The 22,313-nt window shown below is 41.2% G+C and overlaps 2 protein-coding genes across 2 annotated transcripts in view; both read left to right on the forward strand.

Annotated features, from left to right (window-relative positions):
* Positions 1–5,904, forward strand: part of iglon5 (IgLON family member 5) — a 131,283-nt gene extending 125,379 nt beyond the window's left edge. The window contains exons 7-8 of the mRNA XM_050047270.1: positions 1,781–1,932; positions 5,659–5,904. Coding sequence (XP_049903227.1) covers positions 1,781–1,932; positions 5,659–5,762 — 256 coding nt within the window. The 3' untranslated portion in view covers positions 5,763–5,904. The remainder of the gene's footprint in view (positions 1–1,780; positions 1,933–5,658) is intronic.
* A 9,768-nt stretch (positions 5,905–15,672) lies between these two features.
* LOC126391670 (tyrosine-protein phosphatase non-receptor type substrate 1-like) lies at positions 15,673–22,141 on the forward strand. The gene is made up of 6 exons (XM_050046567.1): positions 15,673–15,737; positions 16,471–16,785; positions 17,794–18,225; positions 20,829–20,915; positions 21,000–21,041; positions 21,388–22,141. Exons 1-5 carry the CDS (start codon positions 15,683–15,685, stop codon positions 21,029–21,031), a joined length of 921 nt encoding a protein of 306 aa, XP_049902524.1. The 5' UTR covers positions 15,673–15,682; the 3' UTR covers positions 21,032–21,041; positions 21,388–22,141.
* Positions 22,142–22,313: the final 172 nt, after the last annotated feature.

Below are 22,313 nucleotides of genomic sequence, written 5' to 3' on the forward strand. Positions count from 1 at the left end.
TGTAGCTTTGGATTTTTTTCTTCCTCATTAATAAAACCCTTCATTTAAAAACTGCATTTTATGTTTACTTGTGTTATCTTTGACTAATGTTTAAATTTGTTTGATGATCTGAAACATTTAAGTGTGGAAAACATGCACAAAAGTAAGAAATCAGGAAGGGGGCAAACACTTTTTCACACCACTGTATGTTTACAGGAGATATTGAGGAGTGATGATTAAATATTACCCCTCAGCCAGAGCCTACACATGGGGTGGGGCTGGGGCTGAAAGAGCGAGCAGTAGTTCTGATAGAGGGCAGCAGCCTTTGCATAGACAATGCAAAGGAAGAGCTGAGAAGATTTTGCAGCTTAAATGGACTGCCGAATTGAGAGGGTGTGTTTTGTAGATGACATATGGAGAGTGAAGTGTGACATGCGTGTATGAATGAGTGCAGCTCAAGTTGACTGCCTGAACTAGCTGGCAGAGTCACATGACATACCCAGAAGTTGTAATTCCACTGTTTGGCCTCTAAGAAAATTTCCCTCAAAGCCAGGCTCACTTTCTTGGGACTTGTTCCAGACTGTATCCAGTGACAATTAGAGTGAGTCTGTATGAACTCAGAGGAAGTCAGAAGTTAACAAAAACAAAGATTAGAACAAATGCAAAACAAAAATTTGTACCAATCAAAGAAGTTAATTTATGAAATAGTTTTGAAAAGGAAATAAAATATGTAGCACAGATTTTTTCAAAAATACTCAAACAAGTTGATTTAGAAATAGAAATCCAAGTTATGAACACTAGTGTGGATCATTTTTGTTTGGGACTTTTGGATATATATAATTTACATATATTTAGTTTGCTTATTTCTTTCATTTTGATGTATGAATCAAAAGAGAACAAAACAATAAATGTAAAAAGGATAAGTGCAATAAGCTAAGACGTCAGCAAAACTTGCTTTGGTTTGTCTCTGCTTCAAAAGTGATGACTTATTATTATTTATTTAATATTCTTTCTTATGTGCATTTGAGTTGTATAAGTTAGAAAATGACTGAACTAAACTAAACCAATCAATTGTCTGACAACAAAAACACAACGTGTTAATGAGAACATTTATACTGTGAGTTCAGCAGTATTTAAAACAAACAGTTTACAGTAGGTGATAACAGAGAAAAGGAGGGAATACAACAGAGATTTACCAGCTGAGACTCAGCCAAATAATTGGGCTGCACCTCTCTGTGGGGACATGAGATCTTTAAAAAAACAGTCTGACTTTCTGTGGACGTAGTCTTGGCTGCTGTCTTGCCTAACCTCTGACATTAGCATAGGTCTGAGATAATCATGTATGTTTTTGCCATCTCTGGAGAAATATTAGCTTGTTGGAAACCTATTTGCTCTCCATTACCCACACATAATCTGTCCTTCCAAGTTTGTAAAAGGTCCCAGAGAGCGTAGAAGAGTTAGGATGATTTGGCATCAGCCAAAGTAAGATGCAGACGTACTTAGACAAGCCTTTGCCAGCCAGAGAGAGCTGTTAATAGAGTATAATAGGCCCCAGCAGGAGGTCTCTGTTATTTATGGACTGTTAGATTTCACTATTAGTACAAGGTGAGACAGAGTCGGTGTGTGGAGAGGGACTGTGGTGCTTGGTCGTCTCTGGAGAGACGGAGAAAACAAGCAGCTTATGCGGGCTGAGTCACTAGGTGTGATGTTGTGTTATTTCTCTTTTTTTTGACACACTCTCTTTTCTCTTCTTCTTCCTGCTTCCTTCTCTCGCTTTCACGCCCCCACCACTACCACCCAGGCCGGTTGAGAGTGACAACACCCTGAGGATCAAAAACGAGAAGACGCGCTCGCTGTTGCTGTTCACCAATGTGACAGAGAAACACTTTGGCAACTACACCTGCTTTGCCTCAAACCGTCTGGGGGCTTCCAACGCCAGCATGCTGCTCTTTCGTAAGTTATCACATAGATGTACATGCAGGTGCATGTGCAGGGCACACATGTATGCAAACCCAAGCTTTCACAAGAACATAGGTGCACTCACATTTATCAGGTGTGACTAGCAAACAGACGTGAGATACGACCACAGAACAACGCACTGTTTTTCCCTCCTCGCAGTGTCTCATTTTTGCTCTGCACACAACACAGCATTTTCTCAGCCCTCTCCTCCCTCCTTCTCCCCATTTTCGTTATTCTCCGCCCCATTAAAGCTTTGCTTGCCTATATTACCTTCTCTCTCTCGCGCGTTCGTTCATGCTCTCACCCTCCATCTCTCGTCCATACACACTCCTGCATGCACACACACAGACTGTCGCTCTGCTCTGTCCCGTTACCCAAGAAGTTGTCATTTCTCTCCAAGCCCAATTCACATTAACCGTCCCCAATGAGCGATTTCCTACCCTTCCATTTCCCGTCACCCTCCCTCCCCCTCTTTACTGCATTCAGCATTACCATCTTAAGTGAGTCCTTCATCTATCCCCTTTCTTCTTTCATTCCTTTACCCATTATCTCGGCCAGTCTCCCTTCAATGACTCACTCTGCCGTCAGACCCATACATCTTCCTGCTCTCTTTTTCCACCACTGCTGCCACTTCTGTCAGACTATCTCTCCATCATCTGTCCTTCTGCCTCCTCTTTCCTTCCTAATCTCCTCCTGCCATCATTAGAACACAACAAACCCCTTTCTGTTCTGGACCAGGCACGGAAAATCAGACCATAATCTGATACTTTTGCGGCATTTCTATTCATACGCTGTCCCTCACTGTCACTGCCTCCTCCGACTTTGTCTCTATGCTTTTGTACCTCTTTGTTCACCATTTTAAAGGTGCCACATGTAGCATTTTAATATCAACAACCCACTATCACATCAAAATTGGCACATTATTGTAATTACCCTCAACAAATGAGTCCATTACTGACACCATTGGCAGCCTGTGCTAGCTTTTACTCTACACTGTCACATTAGAAGCCATCGGGTTACAGTTTAGAAATCTACTAGATTGCCTAATGGCACAAAACAGGAAGAGAGAAGGTAAATTAAGGCTTTCTTACAATTGTCCTTTCAATCATGGTGTAATTCTGCATTCCACATCCGATGTCCTCAATGGTATATTGAATAATATTGATTTTTGTTTTGCTTTCTGGAGAACCAGAAAGGTTATCTCTACAGCACTGGCTGGCATTCAACATGTTAACATATTGAATTTTATAATTCAACAGACCTTTCTCACTGCGGGCATTGTTACTTGCAAAACACAGAAATAACTAATGACTTAATAAGGGATGCATTTCATTGAGGTGTTCTGGTGCCAGGGTGCTTGTACTGTGTATGCTGGCTCACTGGCTCAGATTTCTGGCACACCTAAATGGAACAGAGCCATTATAAATGTTATTAGTTTCACCTTTGTTTAGGGCCATACACACCAAGAGTAAAAACTATGACAATACCTGTGCATATATAGTTTCATAAAATCATTCTAACTCAAGTGGATGGCATGTCCACAACACAACAATAAAGACGAACGACTCTGCCAAATAATATCGTTGGGATCCCTTTCATTTGATGGATGATAGAAGCACTGACAGCCAACCAAAATCCATCCACTTACCCACACAGGCACGACGGAGTCTCAATTTAGCCTGACATTTCCAGTAAAACTTTAAACCTGCACATATCTTAATTTTGGTAACTAACTGATGACTTAATTTAATTCTAATGTGGCTTGTGCCTTTCTTACTATTGACTAAAGCACTGTAAATTGCAAAATGACCCAGAGGTCATTTCTTTAGATAGCTTTGTCTGTATTTATTATACAGTGTTGCTTTTTCCTCATTACAGTGTGAGAAACTGACAAAGTTAGCAACCCGTTTAGGCTTCGGATCCATGCTCATACCATGTGTCCCTGTCACAGTGCAATAAATTCTGGATGTTTGTGTGCTTTTGCACATTGCGCATCAGCGTCTGCATCTGTTGCTCGATATACTGGAGCAGTCTGGGTCTGTAAATACTGGAACATCACAACAAATAGAGTCCTGAAACACTTCTGAACAACACACTGAATCACCATAGGCCTGTGAACACATACCCTTCTGGTCTTCCTTTTCTATCTCTGCGCAACATACAGCAGTAACAAGCCATCAGTATCTATTTTCCTAAGCTGCCGATACAGCTGGAGCACACAGCGCAGGCTTGGCACCACTGTTTACAGAACGTTATTGTTCATCAGTGTGGATGCTTACATTATTGTACTTATCTTTCTTGTTGCGGAGAAACGTTTAGAGAGGTCAAAATGTAAGCCCTCACAGGTCAGCTCAGGCTTTTCATGACTTTGTAATTGACATAAACCATATACATGTCACTCGATTAAGAAATTCAATAGACCTTTCTCACGGTTGTCATTTAGATGTGTCAAATAGGTGTAACTAATAACATTCACAATGGCTGTGTGCTTGTGCTCTGCATGCAGGCTCAGCGGCTTGAATTTCAGGCATACCTACAGTCGTCATTAATGTCAGTGGTTTCACTTGTGTTTGACAAGCCAGAATTTCAGCCCTGAATGCCTGTGACATGTAAACTCCAGCATTTCACAGCTTTGTAACTTAAGATTAACCATATTAATATGATGGTAAATTAAGAAATTCCATAGACCTGTCTGGTGGTCATTTTAATGTGTCAAATAGGTGTAACTAATAACATTCATGATGGCTGCATTCCAATTAGGGGCTCCAGTTGAATGGATGTTGTGCGTGTAGGGTTGAGTTATGTTTCTTTCTGGCACATCCAAATGGATGTTTGGCCTGTTGACCTGTGTTTGATAAGTCAAAATGTCAGCCTGTAAGCTTAACATGTTAACTTTATCATGACTTCAGCATATGTCACACATTTTGCCTATTTTAAGTACGCACTGATGTTAAATGGGATCCAGATGTTCTCATATTTAAAATAATGGGGATACTGATACCCTCCACCCAAAAAGACAATGCTGTAAAGACACAGCTTCAGATGGCGGTATGAGTGAAAGCTGCTGGAATATGGGAGATTTAGTTCTAACTTGGTAAAACACAAAATCACTGTTGGAATGCAAAGGTGTAGTCTTAAATGAGCTCATTACGATATTCAGAGCATATCAATGATTCAGAAGTTGTCTGCACATGGCTCTCAACATGGAGGAGGCTGAGCCAGCAGCTAGCAGCTAACAATACAACAGCAACATTGCTGACAAAGCGCTGGTGTTTACTAGCAAGGAACAGAAGGATGGGTACTACACTTCCACACCACCATCCTGATATCAGTGGTAACTGCCATATGAGGGCAATGCAGAGCAAAAGCAATTAGCTACCCACTGGGATACAGACATGCACTTAAATGATCACGAGGCTGGACCAGCTTACCACAACAAAGAACAGAGAAGCTTGGATTACAGCACTTACAGATGGAGCATGACTTCACTCTCCATTCAAGATGCCATTACTCTATATCTTTACACAGCAAATAGATTTTTGCTGCTACATTAATGCTGAATGTCGACTAGAGCTCCTCTAAATGTTTGGAGTAATTATGCCAGGGTATCAGAGTTAATTTTGTTGATTAATTGTTATAATAAAAATTCATTGCTGTTCGTATTTAACTTGACACATTTCTCCTCTTCCCCTCCCTCCTCTCCATCTTCTTCCCTTCCAGGACCGGGGGCCATACAGGGCCGAGGGACCGGTTTACATGCAGGGATGAGCGTCGGCGTGTGTGTTTGGGTTTCCCTCACTGCTGTTCTTCTGCTGAAGGTGTAAAGATCGAGAGCGCCACCTGGAATTGTCCCTAAATGTCCCTGAAAGCCCCCCTTACCCCTGCGCCCCCCAACCCCCCTCTCTACGGAAGGAAGAAGGAAATGAAATTCTTTAATTACGAACCCATCACTGTGAACAAAAAGAATATGNACCCTCCCCCCCCAAAACCCCCCCGCACCCTTAATTCAATTTCGAGGTCAAAACCATTGTCAACATCTCTTTCTTCTCCCTCTCTCTCTCTCACACTGTCTGTCTCTCTCTTAATGTCTCCCAGAATGCCTTGCAGATTTGTCTGACTTGGTACCTCCCCCCTCACTTTGTCGTCCCCTCATTATTACCACCGAGCTGATGTTGATAGAGAGTGTATATTAACGATTATTGTGTCGGCGATCAATGAGAAAAATAGATAATCTAACAACTGGACGATCATTTATGTAATATACTACATAGACTAATGACTGACCTACAATGTTTGCCTTATGGAAATGATACATAAAATCTCAATATTATGGTGGATATTTATGGAAATTATAGTTATAATGTGGTACTGATGGTCATGTGACCTTTTGAAAATTGTCCAACTGGTGGCCATGTGTCACCCTCTGATCACACAAACACACACCCACACACACACACACACACACACACACACACACACACACAAACATGTATGGCTTTTTGATTTTAACTGTGTAGCAGTGAAGCTGCTATGAATGATGTCAAAATGTATAAAAAAAAAAAAAAAAAGGGTGGGTGGTGACGGCGTCAGTCTTAACTACCCCTTTATGTAATTTGGGGGGTTTATACCAAGGTTTCGCATGTAGACCCCCTCACTACCCAAACCTTTTTTGCCCCCCCTTTCCCCGCCCCTCTGTTCAACGTGCTCTGTCTAGTCGCCCTTCGCATCGCTATAGTGTTCTCTGCTCCGTGTCACCCCCCCTCTTCCCTCCGTCTTCCTCCCCCAGTGTAAATATATGCAGTACAGAGGCCACGCCGGCGACCCCAGGTTGCCTGGCGCAGAACGACATCTCCCATCAGCCTCAACTTCGCTCCAGTTTTCTGAAGCAGCAAGAGACTGTCCAGTGACAACAATATCTTCTGTTTCAAAGCTGCAGCTCCATCCTCTTTGTCGCTTGTTGATAGCATGTACCGGTTAGAGATGTTCCTGTTGTGAGTCCATACTCCCTTCACTCCCTCCCCCACCCCCACCCTTACCCTACCCTCCCTGCACTGTGTCTGTTTTACTCTGCAAGGTTACCTGCTTTTACTTTTTTGGTGTTAATAATAGTACAGATGATGATGATGTTAATAAGTATTTGAATAACTATGAATAGTAATTCCATGTGAGAAAAAAAATGAACAAATCCTGATGGTAATGAGCCGTGCGTGGGAAAAATGATTTTTGTACTTTACTCTGAGAAGTCACACACATTGAACAACTACAATGAAAAAAACAAACAAACAACAAAAAAAAAAAGACATGTAAAGTTTTCGAAGTGATGTGCTCTATTTTGCCATGACAAGCTTTTTAAAAACGCATTTGAAACAGTCTGAGGGATTATTTCATCCAAGTCCAGAGGCAGTGAATGATAATATAATTTATAATTTGTAACAGTTTATGTACTGGACTCTTTTTTGTCATGCTGTTAACTGCATCACACACACACACACACACATTTACAGCATATTTGTCCACTTATCATAGTGTGTGTCTCTCTCCGACCAGCTAGATAAATGATTTGGATCCATGTCAGTCTCTGATCGCAGCTGTAAGTCGGTTCTTGTTCGGCCAGACCGCAGGGAGATAAAGATGTAATTAGCCGTTACCTGTGGCTGGCTAAGTGAAGGAGCCTGGGCTCCACCTGTCCCTCCTGCCAGCCAGTGATGGCCCCCATAAATCAAGCTCAATCCTGCCACTGACAGGAATCCTCTTCAAGGACAACCTCGCCTTGGTGCAACAGTACTCCCTCCGAAGTGTACCTGTGACATGCAGGCATGGGCACTACAAAACCCCTGTGGCACAATTATCCATCCACTACTCCCACACGGCACAAACAGTGGGAGGTAAGCCCATATTTCAATATGGTGGCACTCGTTCCTCCGTTAAAACACTGTTCCACTCACATGCAGCGACTATATGCAAATTTGCCATAACGAGCCTGCACGGAGAGATGAGTTTACCCCAGCTGAACCCTGACTACTGCGACCTTAAAGGGGAATTACTCAGTACTGAATCAATTGTCTGAATGTGTTTTTGTTTGATTCTGTTTCAAACCAGCAATAACCCCTAACTCTACTGTGCAAGAGGTATCAGATATGGTTAAAGCTGTGGTGTAATATCTGAAAAAACTACATTAACAAGGTATATCAAATAAGTCTGTTGTTGTACTTTTACTGTGTACAGTACTCTGAAATGATTGTGAAGCTCTGTTTAAATGGCCCTTAATCTAAAACACTACATGTTGTACTCAAAAAGTCTTGCCCTCTGCGATGTAGTCGGGTTGTCTGTGTGACAGAACACACTGTTTGTGCATGCATCTTGTTGCTCCAAAAATAATGATGGATTCCATTTCAAGCACAAGAGCAGGTCGTTTGGTCAGTGCTTCTTTTTTTCCTGTCTCAGTCTCTTTTTCCATCCTCTCAGTATCTCTGTCTTTCATGCTGTTTTTATTTTTCCTATTTTGTTTCCCACTCAAATACTGTACACTGTTCCATGTCAATGTCCCACTGGGTCTGTCAGTGGCATATAACATCTGTATGTACATAATCTGTCCTTGATGAAGAAAAACAACAAAAAATAGAAGAAAACATCCAAAAAAAAAAAAAAAAAACACGGACAAAAAAATAACACGCTGTCATGTTTCTCAATGTGGGTTTGAAAAAAGCACGTCAATGTCGTGTATGGGTGGATTTTGAAAAAAAAAAAGAAACATTGTATGTTGTGTTCAGATTTATGGCTAATGGGTCCAGAAGGACGGGAATTTGGGCAATATGACTTGAAATGGTGGAGTGGTGATGAACAGAATGTGGGTATTTGTACAAACAAGCAGCAAAAGAACATGTTTTCATGAGTCATGATGTATATGTAAATGAATCACACTTCTGGTGCGAGTGAGGAGGACTGGAGAGGGTGTGGGCAAGGAGGCAGCAGATCCCCTGGGTGCACAATTTGAGTGTAGAAGAGGATACTGTTCGAGAGAGAGAGAGAGTGCCCCGGTCCGACGGGCCTGTGGGAGGATACCCTGACAATGCAAATCCAAAAAGGGAGAGCCAGAGGGAGATGGGATGACACTAACCAGACTGTGAACCCTCCAGTTAGGGGGAAGACAGACAAGCGCTCATATTGCATTTCCAAACTTGAGCGCTGTGGTCTTTCCCAGGGGAAGGTGTACCACACACTATTTATGGTTTGCACTATGTAATATGAATAGCATTAACATAGCCTTGATCACAAACACAGTCTGGCCTACTTCAAGTGTATAAATAACACCCCAACCGGGGTTCAATGAGTTTACAGTGATATAAACAAGACGTTTGCTCAGCCCCTAATTGCATTCGGCGCACCCTGATGAGAAAGGGTTGATTGGCTCCTGCAGCTGAAGGTTATGATCTGTTTACAGAATCTTTGTTAATAAGGTGCAATGAAGATGTTGTTTTGAGCTCTCAAAACTAGCGCGCAGTGCCAGTTTACAGTACATAACACAGTGTTGCACTTTTTTGTTTATGGTAAGATTTAATAAATGTGCACAGGTGATAGGTGGAAGAGGAGGTGAATGTATATAGCTTTTTGTTAACATAGCGCAGTATTTAGAAATTGATTTTAGTAATAGGGGTTTGTAAAATACTTTGAAATGCATTTAACAGTTTCAGAGCACTGTGCCTTTGCCGAGAGGGGTCGTGTAATTAAGCTCTTAGGGTGTAAGGACAGATACTGAACATCGCTCCTGAGCTGTTGCAGTGATATAGTAAAATAATTATGGTGCTTTAAAGCCGAGACTGTAGAATAGCAAAAGAAGTGTAAGCTGCGGAGAGGGTTTGAATGTACTACTTATTCGCTGGAGCCTTTCCTACAACACCTTCCCTACGTGGAACAGATCCCGGACCGACTCTCAATTCAGAATGCAATGGTTAATCAATACATTCGACCGAATGGCTTTGGAATAGAGCAATTTCTCCCCGGCCTGCCGTACCAGGTCCCCAGAAGCTAAATTGATCAAGTGTCTATAGACCAGCCTTAGAACAGAGAGCATAATTCATCATGCCTGATACAAGACACCCCTAATTGCGCATCGATTTTAAACCCTTCTCTGAAACTATTTGGGCAAGCTGTAATGTCAGCTCAGTAAACTATGTGTTCAGAGCTGTGGTTCAGATCCAGGGAATGAAGAATTAATCATTTGTTTTTCTTTTCAAGTCAATCCGGGCTGGTATTTGTTTTTGCCACATAATATAGTGTTAACCGTACATGCTCCCCAGGCTTTTACACCCTATTTGCAATTCAGTGGGGGCTGTAATGTTACATTATGCTCTATTTGTAGTGACAGAGGTGCAACCTGGATCGTATCGCCGTTGCCAATTCCAGCAGCCATTGACACTGTGTATCTACAGGCTTATGCTTGGATGTAAAATACACAGAGATAAGATGAGAGTGTGCGATACAACAGTAAGAAATTATATGTAACAGATTATAATTTAATAATGTGAGAAACTGCTAACGTTGCTGCACCAGAGTCAATATACCAACAGGCTATGTGTGCAACGCAGAGTGACAATTATATATGAATGATTATCGCCGCTGTAAATCCCCTGATCATGTCCTTTGCAGCAAAGCACGCCTAATTCCCATATATTATCCTAATCATCCATTGTTTACCAACTATCTACAGGCTCAGTCAGTTCTCATGGGCAAAGTCCATGTTGCGAGTCTATTAAGGCCCAGTACGTTTCCATTACCTAAGGAGTGCATTAGTGTACAGCATGCTAGATGGGACTGTGGTGTGGAAAGACTCTGTACCAGTGAGCATGAGCACAATGAAAGGTGTTTGGAAATGGCATCAAAATTGTAAATTGAAAAGTCATATGACAAGAGTGTAGGTCTAGATTGGGATTAGTGTTCATTAATTGCGATAGATAGATAGATAGATGATAGATAGATAGATAGATAGATAGATAGATAGATAGATAGATAGATAGATAGATAGATAGATGTGTTCAGTCTTAGTATTTAGCTGAAAGTAGATAGACTCTTTATACATATCATTCAGTTCAGGTGTTCTGTATATATTTAAAACCTCAGCTTGCAGCAAAGACGTCAGGCCACAGAGACTCCAGCCTCGCCCTCTTCGTCAGTGTGACCACAGATGGCGTCTTGTCAATCACTCACCTCTCTAAGAACAGGAGCGTCTGGCTAATTAACAGCGTGCTGCACTCCACCAGCTGAGCAACAGCAACGCTCGCGCGGGCCGGGCAACACAATGGAGGCATCTCGCCCACCACGTCTCCCCTAGTCATTAAGTCGCCCACCTCACATCTCCAACATAGAAAGAGTCCCATTACTTGGCCTCTCTTGAATCACCAGCCCACGCCTGGCATTTTCCTTGTCAATCAACCAAGGGGTAAATATTGGTTGTGATGCCGAGAACTGACAGGAGAAACTTGGATTTCTTTCACGAGTGACAGCACCAACTGGTGTTTTTGTGCTGATTTATATTGCAGTTATGAGACGGCAGGGCTGCGGCGAAGTCACCGATGCGGGCTACAAGTGTCTTATTACTGTGCAAGGTGCGCTGGAGGCTGGGATACATGACAGGATGTATGATAGGGGCTGGTCATGTGCTGTGTGCCTCAAGAGGGCAATAAGAGTGAGCAGACTGCAGGAACCCTCGCTGCAGAGTAATGGAAAATGTCTCATTTGGAAACTAATAACAAATTTGACCAGAAGAGAACCCACCGTGTATAATTGAGGGAATGAGTTGGCTTAGGTTAGTGTTGAATGTGGAACCCATCTCTCTCTCTCTACTCTTCTTCGTCTTTTTCTCTCGCTCTTTCAACAGACACACACACACACACACACACACACATTTAGTTCTTGTCATTCTTCCTGTCCTGTTTCTTTTTGTGTGGAGATAACCTGTAAAAAGCTCTGCCCTCCCACCCCTCAGTGCTCCAGGTTTGCCCCCTCTGCTGTTGCTGATATAGACGATGTGTTGGTGTGTGTGTGTGTGTGTGTGTGTGTGTGAGTGTGTGTGTACCTGTGCATCTAGGTGTGTACGGAGCTCCACAATGAGCATGAGTATTTCAACGGGCTTCTCTTGCGAGCATCTAGCAGTATGCGTGTGTGTTTGTATATTCTCTGAGCTGCACACAGGGCAGGCATGTTTGGTTCATTCATAACACAGACCTGAATTACAGGCATTATTACATTTCTCAAGATCTCATCAATGTAAACACACAAGACAGAAAAAAAAACACAATGAAAGGAACAAAACATTTGTCTTCCACCCTGACAGATGTTCAGTGCTGTGAAGCAATGATTGTACTTCTTTTTTGATCCGTTTAGTTGCTGAACTTGTCTTCTTTGACTTTTATTTTCAGTGTGTTTTTCTTTTCTTTTCTTTTCTTTTTTTTTTTTTTCAAAATCCATGAAGTGGAGTTAAAAATCATATCAAGTGGAGGGAGACAAAAAAATAAAAATCAGTTTTGTTTTTAACAGAACGCGCTGTGTGTGGTTTGTGCTGGGAGCGAGGCTCTCTGTTGGCCCCTGTGGTTGGAAAGGAGGTGAGGTCAGGCGAGTTGCTTCTGCTTGCTTTTGGTTTCCTGCTGAGTAAAGAGCCTCTGCTTTTGTTGTGTCTGCAGGTTTGTCTCTGAGGTTTTTTATTAACGCGTCTGAATGTTTGCTTTGATGAGACTCTCAGACGACACGGCCAACGAGTGATTTAGATGTTATTAGAGGGTGATAACATCATAATAGAAATGATCTGTAATCATTGCCAATCATTAATATGAAAATTATTCATTTAAACCAGTTTGTCAGGGTCTATTTTGATTAACACTGACTGTTGTCGTGTGGTTAGTGTTAATTTCTTGCTGGGAGGAAACTCACCACTTGTCCGCCTCTTGCTGATGATAAACATCTGTGTCTCCTCATCTTCAGCTTCAACACAGCTCCTCATGCTCAGTCATTTATTGTCAATCAAATTGACAACAGCTTTTAAGAGCTAATCTGCTCTTATTCATTGTAATAACAAAAATTTAAACAGTATTCAGTTTGTTTAAATCTGTACAGAGAGGATGGTTTTATTCAGTCCAGGGAGGGAAAACTATCAAGTTGTAATCTACTGAGATTTGTGTAAAATAAGATGACATAACAACAATAATTCCTGCATAATATTTTTGTAAATTATATTTATATTTAAACATTTAGCCCACAGGTTGTTAAAGTGTCGTTTGATAGGTGTGTACACAATGAGGAAAGTGTATTCATCAGACATGTGGGATTTGAAAAGGTTACACTGACTTTTATTAATACTGTGGCCAGAAAATGAAGAAATATTGTCATTTTAAAAGGACAACGTGAATCTTAAAAGTATGTAAAGTTAACTTTAAAGATTCTCTTTTATTTGGATTAATTCTCTTTCTCACAAAAAGCAAAGCAATGTGTGATGCCCCTGTGTAAGGACACATGCCGCATCTTTTACTGCCTGGAAAAATGCAAAGTCTGGCACTGGGTGCTACTCTTGTGCCTAATCCGTGTCAACTTTTAAGGACACCAAGGCAAGTTGCACCTGACGTTGCTAAGCGACCATAATCAACACCGTGTCATAGCCTACTTAACAGAAAGTTAAGAGTTCAGAGCTGATCTTCTTCCAGACGTCCCTTTTTAAGTGTGTATCAGGCCTAATTGAGTAGAACAGATGTAAAGCTTTGGATAGCCCTGCACTAAAATGATCAACTTCTTTTCTATAATATTATAGACTGATATTTATGGAGAAAAAAAAGGAAGCTATTTACCAGCAGTGAATGGTTGCTCCTCATTACATGACATCAATGCGTGTTATTGCATTCCAAAAGTTGAGGTTTATTTATCTCAGGGTGCTGTCACACCTGCCCTGTTTTGTTCCATTCAATCGAACTCAAGTTCATTGCTCCCTAAGTGCAGTTCGTTTGGGCAGGTGTGAACACAGCAATCACATTCAGGAGCGCACCAAAACAACCAGAGTGAGACCTTCTTGAAGAGGTGGTCTCAGTCCGGTTACAACCGAACTCTGGTGTGAGAATGTGTTCCGACCTCGATCTGAACCAACTGCAGTCACATGACACATTGTTTGGGTTAAACATGAGCATGTTACAGTCCTGGAGGATTATTAATGTGCACCTCCTCCTGTACTGCCTTAATATGCACATTCAGCACATCCAATGCATCAAAACATTGTTTTCTAGTTGGAGCCGCGCCTCGTTTTCAAACTGTATGGTTTGACTAAAATGAACAATGACAGCAATATAGTCCACGATGAGCAGCGCTAAAATCAATTTGCGTAGTTGTCCCTCCATTGTGACATTAGAAAGTGTCACATTTAGTGTACTCTTCTTCAATGTTTTGTTCACTTCCTGGATTTTTCCCGCATGGAATTCAATGTTTTGTTCACTTCCTGGATTTTTCCCGCATGGAAATTCTGACCAATCAAGAGCAGCTTTTTCACACAAGGCATTTTATCTGGTCCGCTTGTAAATGCTGCCGTGAGAACACGAACCAACTCTAGGCAATAATGCAACTTTGTAACAGAATTAGTCCCTGATTCGAACCAAAGCAAGTGAAGTCTAGGTCTGAAAGCACAATCAGGGCGCAGTCATCACCACCTGAAAAACAGGTGTCTGGAAAAACATGCTTCAAGGGCATCACCCTTGCTTCTGAGTGCACCCTCCGCACATCAACATAGAAAACTATGGATTTAAGGGCTCAAAAAACTGTGGTGTAGAGGCCCTAAGTCTTGCCAGTTTTAATGTTTGTACATGGTGGATCCTCTGTAGCTCTCACTCCCTGACTTTTTTCCAAAAGTTGAACTCACATTTTTAAACTTGTGTGTTTGCTGCTTTGATGATGATGATTACACCTAGCATCACAAGTTTTCTCCCCCTTGGAGGACGTAGATCTGAATTAATTATACTGTAGCTCATTAGGCCACTCAGGAAATTCATATTTACAGCTATCAGACAAGAAAAACTCAAAAAGCCCAAATCAAAACAAGAGTCCCAGAATACATCAACACACTCAGTAATGTGCTGCAAAGCCTTTAAACTAGAAGAAAGAATTTATGAATGCTTGTAAAAACATTATGGCTTCAAAACTCAAAACACTGACTTGTTTTTAATAAAGCGATCATTACTTAACACAAGGGGCTTTTGTGTTATTGGGATTTTTCTTTTAATGTAACTTCAGTAATAAACAGTTGTTTCTCAGGTAATTGGATGCAAATATAAACCTTCAATGTCCTAAGGATATTTTAAAAATGAACATTGCTTCAATTAAAAATGATTGCAATTACTTAAAATTAAAATACTAATCTTTTAAATCAAATAGTTTAGATGATGTAAACAGCTTTGACGCTGTAAAACAGAGACCTGTAGAATAATGGCAGCAGCACTCGCTGACTGTTGCGCTGTGGTTTCTGTCAGCATGCAGACAGAGTGCCTATTTGTTTGCCCAGACACTGACATATGTAGTTTTTTCACCCCAACAGTCTCTGAGAGTCAGGTTTCTGCTGAAGAATGACCTATTAATGAACCATCGCCTAACCAGCGAGTGCAACAACAAAACAAGCTGACACCATCACATTTTTTAAAGCACAGCGAGCTTCAGACTTAAGCCTGCCTGAGAAATTATTTCACCACTCAAGCTTGGTGTGGGGAACAACAACAGCAACAGCATGGCAAAACTGACTGGCCTTTGTTTGCTTCTCTTGTTGGCAGGTCAAGTACCAGGTCAGTCCGAATACAAGTCAGTCGTGTCACTGAGTCTGTTGTGTCACCCAGGGTTTGATCTCTGTTAACATCGTGTTTGCTGTATTTTCTTTGAGTACCCCTTTAAAAAGTTTGGTACAATATTTTGCAGTTAAATAAGATATTTTCAGTTTTATATTTACATTATAAAAGTGATTAAATTACTGCAAACGTTTTGCTTCTGCTCGTCTTTTAATGAAAAGAAGTAGGAGGTAGATGCGACCTGTTTTTGGGCCATCATTTCTGTGTTTGCTGGTCTTCTTTGTCTTCTGCACTCCAAATGTGAGCAACTGAGTGTTTTGCTTATCTTATCTGCAGTATTTCATCATCGCACTTAATAATCACTTCATCACACTTAGCTAGACAAGCGGTCGCCACAATCAAACAGACACTCCAAGGCTGTTGAAATCTTTTGTACTTGAGAGTGTGTGCATTGTTGAGAAAAAAAAGAGAGTTTTAAAAAACAGCATTGTTAAGTGGAGTTTATCGCACTGGGAGCCATTCGATAAGTGTTATGCATTATAAAATTATACTAAATTGACTCCCAATTTTGTTCTTGAGGTTGCTTGAGTTTTCTGTCTGAAGCTCTTTGTCCCAGCTGTCACCCAGGCATACTAAGCACACATTTAAAGTATTTGTAGTTGACCCGCAGGTCTGCTCTGCACTTTATAAAAGTTCCTTGTATGACACGTTGTATTAATGGCTCTGTCTTTAGCCCTGACAGCAACCCCGGAGGGACTGAGGGTTAGACAGTACCCTCCCTCACTCAGTGTGATGCAGGGTGAAACGGCAACCCTGTCCTGTCATTTCAAAGTTGAATCCCTCAAGTACGGGGTTCAGTGGTTCAAAATGAAGTCGGACAAGCAGCTCATCCCAAAGTCATCCAGGCAGTGGGTTGTGGAGAAGAATCAAACGTCTTCCCTGGTGATCTCTGAGGTAACACTGGAGGATTCAGGGTGGTATTACTGTGAGGTGAACGTCCTGCAGAAAGACCCAGAGTGGGGCAACGGCACCGAACTGGTCGTCTTGGGTGAGAAATAAATTGCTCCTTTTAGAAATTCATTAGAGTTGTTGTGCTTGGGTGATGTTGCCATGCTGGTAATTATGTCTCATTTGTATCTTTTGTGCACCAGAGCCACAGTGTTTAGTGGGGAGGCAGCTCGATACGAGCGTCGGGGTGGACCATGCTTCACCATAACAGCAACGGCCAGGCTCAATCTATAAAAATTCAAGTCATGTGAAATTCCCTCAGAGTTCATCTTTTTGCCTGAGCAGTTTCATGACAGATCTAGAAATAATCACCCCGGCACCATGCGCAGTGCCTTGTATCGATCTTGCCCGGGGAATTGAAACTCACCAGAAAACAAGGCAGGGAGGGATGGCCAAATTATTATGTGGAAATCCTTCATGCGGAAGAAAAGCATCTTTTTGCTTCTGTCTGGATGCGATGTTGCCTCCAACAAATACTTGAAATTGCATGTTTTTAACCATTTTATTCTTGTTTGTGTTTCACTTAAGATTTACTGTTACATACCATTTCATTTTTTCCCACTTTTGTTTTTATATTTACAGCTTTTTATTTGTAGCTAAAACATTTTGTAACTAAATTTACATACAGACAAAATGGTCAGTAAAGATAGTAGAACTAGTAGAAGAGACATTAGCAGTGAGAGTGACTGCAGCATAATTCAAAATAGTTATTTAGTATTTAGCACTTCAGTTATGCATGTTTTAATTATTGTGCTGTATGCAATATTTTACGGCCTTTTCCTTTATGTCTCAGAGGGTTTGCCAGTGAACGCATACTTTAATTTATGTGTTCTCATACTTTTCATCAACATATTTCCTCTTAATCCGTTCTTGTTTTTAAATAAATGGCTGCATTATGACTAATACCACCACATTCGCTCTTTTCGTATTTCTGTCCTATTTTCTCTTGCTGCATATCATTATTTGCTGCTGCAATGACCCACTTTCACAGTTTGAATTATCTCATCTGATGTGTTTACTTTGTTTCTCATCCCTGTTCCTCCGTTAGCACCTCCTTCAGCTCCCAAGATTTACCTCCAAACTCCCTCCGACCCACAGACTGGTCAGTGGGCTCTCTTCTGTCTCACCGGGGGATTCCACCCCAGCGAGCTCACCCTCACCTGGACCTACCAGAGCGAAGCAGCCAATATTGATCACCTGTCAGTCACCAATTGCACCCTTCCTGTGTTTAACCCCCATGGTTACCTGTCTAAACCCAAGGCTGAAGGAGCCCTGCTGTCCTCAGATTGGTTGTTGGACTTCATGCCGACGAGTCACCCAAAGTGTTTCCAGGTGATGGACAACCACAGCCGGAAAGCGTATCTCTTCAGTGTGTTTCTCCTGCCACAGAAGGAATCCTTGAAAGCAGGGATCACCTTCACTTGTGGGGTGCAGGACCACCCTGCCATGACCACGGCTCTGACTGCCTCCTTCACTTGGGGTAACTAAACAAGGAATTGATTCATTTTGCAAATATTATAATTTTATACAGTAGAAATTTGTCTTGGAGGCATTAGTTGGGAGGTGCAAAGAGCCACTGAATGTAGTCTGATTGTTTTTTACCATCCTAAATGTTCTGCAGCATAAGAATTGGGACTTTAATATGGGACAATATAACACCCATCAGTTTTAAATATTTAACTTTGCCTTAGAGAAATCGTGTTTTTTTTTTCCTCTGTCAGTTTGGTATGACAGATGCCTCTAAATATTACACACCACTGCTGTAGAAAATGAGGAGCACATGTCATTGCAATTTGAATTAAAAAAAAAAAAAAACACTGCTCCTGCTGGCTGAATTCATCCAACATCTACCCAGAATCTGAAAGTGAACTGATTTGAAATGCTGAATGCATTATCAGATTCATACAAAGTACAATCTTTGGCTCCAGCCTGCCATTAGCCTGCAGAAATATTACGCAGAGGTTCTCCATAACAGACTTTTTGGGCGCTCTGGGGCAATCAAAGGAAGTTTTAAAAACAACACTAACATATTATCTCCTTTAAAGGTTCATAGCAAACTAATTTACACATCCTGCAGTTATGGAGCATCATTAACAGTCATTTAAAGTTGTGTTTTTGGCTGAATCCAATCACAAGAATAGATGTGGGCATTGTACGTTTGTGCAAACCAAGGATATGTAACATTGGAAAGTTTCATAGACAGATAGTTAGAGGCAGGAAGGAACAATAAATTATATAAATAATAAAGGAAAGCAAATAATAGCATTACTAATAATAATAGAGAATAAAGGACTTCCTATATATGTTCCAAGTGGTTCTTCGGACCCTGAATTGCATGTAGCCGTATGTAGCACGATATGTTAAAACTCAACGTTTCTATACATTTTAATTTAACATTTTTTGTTGTGACAATTTTGTGGTAAATGTGTGGTTAGGTTTACGCACAAAAACCATTTCGTTAGGGTGAGGAAAACATCATGTTTTGGCTTACTACAAACACTGCTGAACATGTCCCAAAATGTTGTTAAAAAGGACCTGCTTTTGTGGCTACAAACATCCGCACTCCTGTTCCAAAATATGGTTGAAGATGCCTGCTTTTGTCTCTATGAACACCGCTGGACATGTCCCGAACTGTCATTTAAAAACACCTGCTTTCACCATTACAAACACTGCCAGACATGTCCCAAACTGTCGTAAAAAGACATCCATTTTTGCTGCTACAAACATCATGTCATTAAAAAAAAAATCACTTTTGTGTTTACAAACACAGCTGGCCATGTCCCAAACTGTCGTTAAAAAACATTTGCTTTTGTGGCTACAAACACCATCAATCATGCCCCAAAATATCATTAAGAAAACCTGCTTTTTGTCTCTACGAACACCACTGGACATATCCCGAAAGGTTGTTTAAAAAAAACACTTTTGTCTTTACAAACATCGCTGGACATCCCAAATCTTCGTGAAAAACACCATCTTATGTTTTTCTTGAACAGAGGCCTGTTGCTGTCTGCTGTTTGGCAGCCATTTTGCCCAGTCGCACCATCCCCTCCTCCTTCTGATGGGAAACTAAGCTCATATATATGTCATCTGAATTAAGTCATAGGTATGAAACATAGAAATGTAACATATCTGTGGTTTGCAGAAATGTACAATGCCAAGTTTTATCCCAGTACTCTTTCTCCTTTTAGTTCTGCTTTGGTCTCCACCATCTCCTGAGGGAAATATCTGACTCTTTAATTGTTAGCTAGATTGTGCTCCTTAGGTACTGTCGAATTGTGTCTGTTTTTTGGTGCAGTACAGAATGGAGTTTTTGCTAAAACAACAAAAAAAAAACAGCCGTGACTGAAAACAACAATCATGAGAGTGGTGAGACTGAACCCAAACGCTAGCGTTGCGGGCCAGAAAACTGAAAAGTATTTGACAATTCTGTCTGGGTTCATCACTACATGTACATTGACATTACATGTGTATCACTACATTCACATTATGCGTAGTCATTTGATCCATTATTAATATAAAACTATTGATCGGAGTAGCTCTCAGGTTTTATGTACACAGGCTACTTTGACTTTATAATCTAATTCAGTTGCTCAACTCCTGTACTGAGAGAGATTTTCTTACCTTGGAAGTGCTCCAGCTGAATCCACCTAACCTTGTACAAAAAATGAACAGGACTCTTGCTTCTGGGAACCTGGATGTCCAAAACACTTCTTTCCACTTTGCTAGTCTGCAGGCAACTTCCTTCCAAATAACACAGTCTGCACTGACACAGAGTTCAGGGACGACAGGGCCTCACATACCACAAGCCGCTTGTTCAGTGTTTGCCCTACTTGACTGTTAATGTGGGTCACACATCGATCATTCCAAGGCAACAGATTGCCTGCAATACTGCATACTTGAACAAATTAATGATTTTCCCAATCAATGTTTAAACACCTCTCCTCCCAGCGAGGAGGCGAATGTCCATCAACCAAAGCCAGTTCAACCTTCCTGATTTAATTCTGTCGTGCTCAATAACATGATAAGTCAGTGCTAATCAGTGTTGCTCTTTCCCTTTTTTTTTTTTTTTGCTCTACTTTCCAGATGCCTCCCCTAACGAGCTGATTGTGCACTTGAACATTCTCAAGATGTGTTTCCTCTCTGCAATGACCGCTGTCTTTTTATTGGAAGGTAAATGTGAGTAAACCTCTTAGCACGGATTACAGGAAGTTGTTAAAAAATGATATTTAATTTATGTCATCTTGCTCTCAACAGCAGTCAAACATTTCTGCGTGCAGGGAAAATGATGTCCGCCATGTGAGTACAATATTCTTCTCTGCCTTTGGCAAACACATGTACACACACACGCATTCACACAGGGCTGTTTTTCTTACTGCCTTATCCCTGTAACCTATCACACATTGTTAGGAAAAAGTCAACACTGACGCAATAACCAATTATTGTCTNGTCAAACATTTCTGCGTGCAGGGAAAATGATGTCCGCCATGTGAGTACAATATTCTTCTCTGCCTTTGGCAAACACATGTACACACACACACGCATTCACACAGGGCTGTTTTTCTTACTGCCTTATCCCTGTAACCTATCACACATTATTAGGAAAAAGTCAACACTGACGCAATAACCAATTATTGTCTTCCAGGAAGTACAAATTGAAATAGGAGAGAAAACAAAAAAGGGACCGCCGGGTGTTCAGTGCGGCTGATCTCAGCAGGCCAACCTTTGACAAACAACATCACACAAACCACGTCCAGAGTCATCGCTGAAAAATGAGAATTAACTCTGACTGAACAGTTAATTCTGCACCATGAGTAACCGTTGTGTATAATCCCCCCCTCTCTCTCATATTTGAAAGTTTCTAAACCTCCTGCTGTATACCTTGCTATATATTCGGCTTTCACATACTGTATATCCTCTAAACATCAACACAGGGCTGATTTCTTTCTGCACATCAAAGCTGTTTATCTCTGTAACTCTTTATCGCTGCGGCGTGCTGACTAGCGTGTTTTTGGATCTGCTCATTGTGCCACTGGCTGGTAGTTTGCACATCTTAGTCATTCACTCGGGGTCTGTGTGTCAGAATGAATGCTTCATGCATGATCCACCTGTCAAACAGATACAGTGATCAGCTCAACCTCCGCGCAGGCCTAATCCTCACAAAAAAGGATTACAGTCGATGCCAGCGCTTGCTTGTGTGATAGCATTGTTTACGTGTACGGTGTGTGGGGTAAGATCTTGATTCACGTGTTGGGGGGGAGCTCATTTTAAATTTAGGCCTGCCCACACTACCAACAGCGACACACACTGCCAGTAATAATGACGTTTAAATGTTGAGAGAGATGATGTATCTAGTCAAAAACAGGTTTTTTCTGCCCAATAAACTTGCTGTTGCTTATGATTAATCAGTTTTTTTCAAACCACTTCTATGAATGTCAGTACCAAAACAACCCCTTCATCAGGAGAAAATGTTGCCATAGTACAGTTTTGCAAACCATGGGTATGTTAAAATTGGACATTATTTTGTGGTGGATACATTGGAACAAAACTGTGGTTTACATGTGGGTTTGT

The sequence above is a fragment of the Epinephelus moara genome, chromosome 6, assembly GCF_006386435.1.
Source record: "Epinephelus moara isolate mb chromosome 6, YSFRI_EMoa_1.0, whole genome shotgun sequence".
NCBI classification, from domain to species: Eukaryota; Metazoa; Chordata; class Actinopteri; order Perciformes; family Serranidae; genus Epinephelus; species Epinephelus moara.